General features: G+C 47.3%; 1 protein-coding gene across 1 annotated transcript in view; it reads left to right on the forward strand.

The window, feature by feature from the left end:
• T265_00972 (hypothetical protein) overlaps nt 1-6,929 on the forward strand; it is a gene marked incomplete at both ends in the record, with an annotated part of 65,355 nt that overhangs the window by 8,236 nt on the left and 50,190 nt on the right. The window contains one exon of the mRNA XM_009164887.1: nt 4,906-5,714. Within this exon, the coding sequence (XP_009163151.1) occupies nt 4,906-5,714 (809 nt within the window). The remainder of the gene's footprint in view (nt 1-4,905; nt 5,715-6,929) is intronic.

Below are 6,929 nucleotides of genomic sequence, written 5' to 3' on the forward strand. Positions count from 1 at the left end.
CTCAATCGATGTCTATTTGCCCAGCGGCCGCATCTTCTGTTTCACCTATTTGCATCATATCCAGGACAACAGAATGATCCCGTAGGAACTGGAGATTTTGTTTACTCTGATTCTGAGAACTCATCATCATCATCACCATCAGCCATGAGAAGCGTGTACTCCTCGTACAGTGGTTGCAGCTGCCACAATTTCGTTCACCACTGATTGGGGAAGGTGGAGTAGATAGCTGCGCATTGGAGGCGGTAGTTGACTTAATTGGCCCATACATATAGGGTTTTCAGTGGACTTTTCATTGGGGGATTGAGAGGAGAGCCATGCGTTGAAGGTAATATCTTGGATGCACAAGTGCCATTGGGGGCACGACTGGGCCCTGTCGGACAACGTCTGTAACCATTGATTTATCCCGTCTCATGGTCCACATCCAGGGGCGAGCGGCTGTGACCAGCGCAGCTGAGTTTGCTGGCAATGACTTTCTCACTTCGCTGTAAATTTATTGTTTGACCTCCCCTGGTTCGTTTGTACCCTTCACGTGGTTGTGCGAAAAGAGCCCTTCAAGGAAGCCGGTCGACTGTCATACGGAGCGCGTGGCCAAGGCAGCACAATCTACGAAGTTTAATCAGTTCAGCTATCGTGGGCTACTAAACCATACGATGTACTTCATCATTACTGATCCGGCGTTCACACCAGACTCAGGCGGTGCTCCGATTACACCACTGGACTTCCCCAGCACGCAGCCACCGGTTTTCTGGTCCATGTAGTATTATGGACCGAAAGCTGCTCTGGTATTCTCAATCCAGATGGAAATATCATCCTTCGTGAGACTACCGGGACCAATACAACCGACCAGGCAGATAAAATTGTCTACAACCTCAATCGGCTGACCCAGTCTTGCAGTAACACTTTTCAGTTGTGAAGCGCATGCCAAACCCTGAGGCAGAATTATCTAGATTATTTACTATTGTTTTTATTACGACGGTGCCCTCTGCTTGCTCGACATCTGTGAACAGAGAACTTCGACCCCAGAGACATTAGAATTTGAGTGAATCTTCCATAATGGTGTCAGTGACGAAGTTGAAGAGTAAAAGTGAAAGGTGACAGTCTTGCGTGGCGCCACTTGACGTAGTGAAGTCAAGTGAGAGCATCCGCGGAGTTGGCATACAACGCCTGAAGAGGGTTCAGGAATTTATGGGGGACACCTGTGCTCCACGGGCATTGCCGTAGTCCTTGGCGGTCCAGAGTCACAAGCAGCTTTCAAGTCAAGGAAGGTAACCAGTGTTGGTTGCTGGAAGCGGTGTCGCTGTTTGAGAATCTGTCGGTGGGTAAAAGTGTAATCGATGGATCCCTTGCAGGATGCAAGCTAACTTGATTAGTACCATCTGTCTCTGTCTGTGTTCAGTCAGCTTTCGGTGGATAAAACCAGAGAGCACCTTTGATACCACAGCTACCAGGGTGATGCTACAGTGGCTTTCACTCAGCGTCCGCTTACCCTTTTTGAAGAAACGGATGACTGTTTATGTGCCCCGTTCTGCTGGCATTTTCTCTTTACTCAATGTCGCATCAATGAGTTTTGTCACATGGATTACCCGCTCCGCTCTTTTTTTGAGATGAACTGAACCAGATAAGGCTCTTCGAGTTCTCCCATAAGACAGTGCGAAGATGTAGAGTTTTGTTCTAGGACCCTGACCGCAGCTTCTGACTTAAAAGTGTGACCCGCGAGGCAGCGGGCAGCAGGTTTTTTATCGGGGGCGGGGATCCTGCTCTCAGCCGATAACCTAGTGGTTTTACCTTCTTGGCTGCAGGTTCTGGCCTAAATGAAGGGTGCAGGGCATAAAGCATTACATTCTGACTCCTGGTGCGCTGTGCACAGCAGATACCTTTTGAGCAGCACCGGACTGTTTGGTCTTACAGGTATTTTGACCTTATTGAATAATGCGGCGGCGGTCAGTCGACCGTTGGGTGGTCGGAGTGTGTGGTTTTTGGTTTCGACCTTTTCTAACCCGTCTTTGGTGGATAGCAGCATAGGTTTTTCCATGAATGTGGACATGGGGGTTACCTGGGGAAAATACCTTACTGCCTTCACATCCCTATCGCAGAGGATAGTACGACTCTACTCCCAGACCGCCTCGTGGCACTATTACTCGCTGCTCTTGGTCCGACTGCTCACTTTGGGCCTTACTGGGATGGCTACACATTGTGGAACGTAATTTCAGCCAGCGTAGCCCGTGGGATCAGTGCGAAAATGGAGCCCGACCACCACGCGAAGGTTGTAGCTTTAGATCTGGCTTTCCTTCCCAGGCTATTTGTCTCTCAAAATGCTTTATTTGGATGCATACGTTTCGGCCTGCGACACTGAAGTCTGGGCTTTTCGCACTCGTCCTCCTGTGACTGATTGCAGATGAAAGCTCCCTCCTCTTTTACTCCGTGTCATGCAGCTGTGACTGATTGCAGATGAAAGCTCCCTCTTTTACTCCGTGTCATGCAATGTTGGTATTATTCAGCCCGAACAGGCCGAACGGACGTGGCTTCATTCATTCTGTCAACCGATTCTGCCGGCACCGCCTTTTCCGCTAATGAACTGTTTCTTGTTTACTGACCACTCGGTGACCATACGGCTATTGCATTTGTTTGTGCTCCGAACGGCGATGGCGCCACAAATCACTGATGATCGAATTGTTGACGTTGGCCATGAGCAGGTCAAATTTCGGGTCATGCGCCGATACATAAGTGTTTTCACTTCACCACAGGATACCGCTATTAAATTGAGGTCCATGAGCTAGGCTCGTTCGAATCAGGCCCAATGATAATAATCTGTGCATGTGATTGGGTACACGTTCGTTGATGAACACAATGGGGTAATTGCCAGTAATGATTCGCTGTACAGAGTTTTTTCATGGTATTGTCTAGTCGCAGATACTACTCAGGTTTTTGTGCACAAGGAGCGAATTGGGTTACCGATCATACTTCAACCAAATTAGATGTTTGAAAGAAGCCGAATCCAACTCTTCATCTGCTGTTTTTTTTTACCTTAATAGATAGATCTGGAGATCCAGTTTTCGCAGGTCAGGTTGTTACGTCGTCGGGCATATTTTATCTCCCCCGCTGAAATACCACCGCCTTTCTGAATTGTCGATAAGAATACCGAGATGATACCAATGAATAAATAGGTCTTCGGCTCAAGAATTCTGAAAAATGAGGCCATGGTGTTGTCGTATTCATAGTGCTTGCAGCGTTCGCAGGGCTACACGTATTTACCAGTAAACCACTGGCCTAAAGATGTGCATCATCCGGCGAGATGCCTTATTTATCTGTCTTGACTTTTGCACTAAAGACCAACCAGTATGTACTCCTGAAGAACTACCCCCAAGGCTCTCCAAAGCAAGCCTGTCATGTGCATCGATTGGTCCTCCAAACCCAAACTGCGTTGCGCGAACACTGTTTGGTATCGAATGTCGTTACAGCTTGTCATTATTCGGATTCAACTGGACGACGGGAGCTCTTCCGTCCAGGACTGTGTGAGGCAGCTTGCAATTGTCATGTGGGTCCGCCCAATTTGATTATCCCGTTGGATCGCGCTGCACCGTCAATTTAGCCTATACGCCGTTGAAATATACGGATAGCTTGAATGACAGGAATGGCCATAGTGAATTGGTTTGGGATGCTTGGTCAAACCAAGTGAGAGACAACTTTTCCGACCCAAAACAATTGAAAACAATTATTGACAAGTTCACAGCGGACTTGGACTAACTAGGATTAGTAAGGCGTGCGACCACGAGCGCCCAGTGGCCAACGTACGTTAATTGTGGTGAACACCATAAGTTTATTTTCAAGAAATTCGTTTCAACGTATTTGTCGAATTTACTGTTATCTTGTTCAATTACTGTTGCGACACACTAACTCGTGAGCTTGAACACTAGCTGTTTACGTGGGTACTTTCCCAGCTTGTTTTAGGTACACCTAAGTTCACAGTTAGGTCGATGAATGTTTTACCCGGATAATTTGGGTTCTCAGTTTTATTGTCAGCGATCGAATCGAAAGTTGGAATTTCCATGGAACCCACGCGGCTAGGTTTCCCAACGTTTTGCAGTTTTGCATCACATTTGTGATGCCGGTGCTTTAGACCTGGGCCATCGAACTGCGCATTTAACTTAGCCAGCCGGCTGATATGCTGAATACCGACCCCGAATCGGGTGTTCAATTAGGCTGCATGATTTGTGTTTGTGAAAGTAATTCTCAATGCCGTAACACCACTGACCCGGGTGAAGAGCAGAGATGTAGCGTGTTCTTTGGTGCATGTGTGGAGGTAGATACATGGTGCAAATTTTTTTAGGAAGAGTGCGCATTGTATAGAGTTGAATATTTATGTCTGTGATTGTAACAGTGGATCATTTCAATAAGCTTCACGTGCCACCTGCCTCATTCGCATATCCAGGGGCTATCGGGCATTGAACTGGATGGATTAACATTCCCCTACACGGGGAAAATCACAGTTACTGGAACGAACAACGGTTGTTTGGTGATGACGAGTGAATCGATTTTAACTCACGTCGTTCTATCAATTTATTTTTCCCGACCTTCGAGGTTCACATAGGCATGAGCTGTTTCATACATGTATTCTGTGTAAAATTTCCTATAGTTCAACTGCTCGTTATGAATCACGCACGTTGATTTCACTGCTTCTGTACTACTTTTGTCAGAGTCCTAGAATTTTGATGCATTTGTTCAAACTTCTGGATGTTGGGTTGCTAGCGTACATCCGAATCCTTTTGTGTTCGGAATAGAAACAGCACCGCAAAAGCTACCATTTTTGGTTGGTACGGGTTAGTCTCAGGAAACTCGCCACTATCCTCGTTGTCATATTCCATTCTACAAACTATTCTTACCAACTATCATTTTCACTCCACCTAGATACCACCGATGCATGTGAGCCGAAATCATGTCTACTTCTCGTGGTCAAATGGGGTGGCGAGCTCACCGCAGCCGGAAAACAACAAGCCGAACGGTTGGGGCGAGCATTCCGTTGTATATATCCGGGGGGCGACGGACATTATGGGAAGGATCCAGGGTTGGGTTTGTTACGACTGCACAGCACATATCGGCATGACTTGAAGATCTATGCGTCCGATGAAGGCCGTGTTCAAATGACAGCAGCGGCGTTCGCAAAAGGATTTTTGGCTTTGGAAGGCGAATTGCCTCCTATTTTGGTGCAAATGGTCAAGTCGGCCAATACAAATGGCTTATTAGATAATGATAACGATTGTCGTCACTACCAGCACATGGTGAAACGCCGAATAAAGGATGTCATGTCCAAATTTACAGACTTCACCGAAGAGGATATTGAGGCCTTGGTCCCAACAGGTGCAAAGTCGTTGGTCAATGCCATGCGTTACGTGGGTAATCCGCGTGCTGCCTGTGACCGTCTACTGGCGTATGTGAAAAAACTGGGTGCACGTCTTCTGACCTTGGCCACTTGTCGTGAAAGCCGAAACTCCATCAGTTTGTACCAAGGCGAAAGCTGGGAACTCTTGTTGCGACGTTGGGGCAAATTGTGGAAGGATTTTCGTGGTACTGGAGAAGAATATGACTTGTCTAAAATATCTGATATTTACGACAACATCAAATATGACTTACAACACAATCCGGCCATTTTGGTTGAATCAGAAGCCCAGGACTTCTTCATGTGTGCCAAATCTTTGGCTGATATCGTTGTCCCGCAGGCAGGTGTTTGTTCTTCCTTTTGTATACGTTGTATAATGTCTTCATTTGCTGACTGTTCTGATTTTTTCCAAAGAGTAGTACATCTTGCTGCCTTCAGCTAAAAATGTTGAATTTTCGTACCGGAATAATTGGTCATATTTTGAAGATCACCTGATGAATTAGAAATAGTATTGCCAATCAGGTAGACAACTCGCACCTCTACGATTACCTAGCTTACTTCAGTGCAACATACTGGCAGAATGGTTGGCACTTAACGACTTGGTTGTATACAGGCTACAAACCACAATCACCCCGGTCCACTGTCACGTATGCCAACGTGAGTCCACCATTCCCTAGCGCCTTCACACCGGAACATCACCAAGTAATGATGTAGTGCAATCCGCTGCGCATTGCTAATGACATATCGATGGGTTACGGGACGTTTGCAACCTATTTACTCAACTGAGCGAATACTAACGGAACTACCAACATATTCCTCACTGGCATCGCAATCAAAGTCGTCCTGTCGTTCCTCTCAGCGTGCGAAGTCGTATTTAAAGCTCTCAATATCGCGTCCACGGCATACGTGGTTTCCCGTTCTTCTGGGAAAGCAATAATCTTATGTTATGGTGAGCAATATACCTGGAGCCGAAGACTGCGGAAAAGGCCGCTCTTTGCTTTTAGTGAAGTTATTTTCTTGGCTGGGAAACGCCAGGATGGTCACGAAGAGACGACCTTACCGTGGTGTGGCGGTTTGTGTACCTCGGCGACCCATTGAGCTATACTGGGGAGTGTCCGCACGATGTTCACAGAGTCTCTCATACCAGGTTGGTCCATGGGTAGAGGTCCGACGAACACAGTCTCCTGGCCCTCCAGGTTGGGGGTCGGAACATGTATGGCGACGTGTTCCGTAAAAAATGGTAATGTACTTGCATTTCCAGCCGAACACCGCTGCCTTGCGGTTAGGCTTTTGAGCCAAAGGCTTTGGTTGAGGACCCTAATCGTCCTCCTGTCTAGGTTTGGGCGCCCTGGCCGTATCCCAGCCCTCGTACAGCCATGACCTCCACAACTAACAATAAACTCATGCCACATCGGCCGTCGCGTGGTGCCATCAGCCGGGTCGCCTTACTTGCTGCATACAGCAGGGCGGGTAAGCGAAAACAGGCTACTGCTGACGCCTCCCTTCTCTCTCCTTCACATACTTTTTCTTCCCCCTCTCCCCACCCCATTAATAA

This window comes from Opisthorchis viverrini (assembly GCF_000715545.1).
Source record: "Opisthorchis viverrini unplaced genomic scaffold opera_v5_10, whole genome shotgun sequence".
Taxonomy (NCBI): Eukaryota; Metazoa; Platyhelminthes; class Trematoda; order Opisthorchiida; family Opisthorchiidae; genus Opisthorchis; species Opisthorchis viverrini.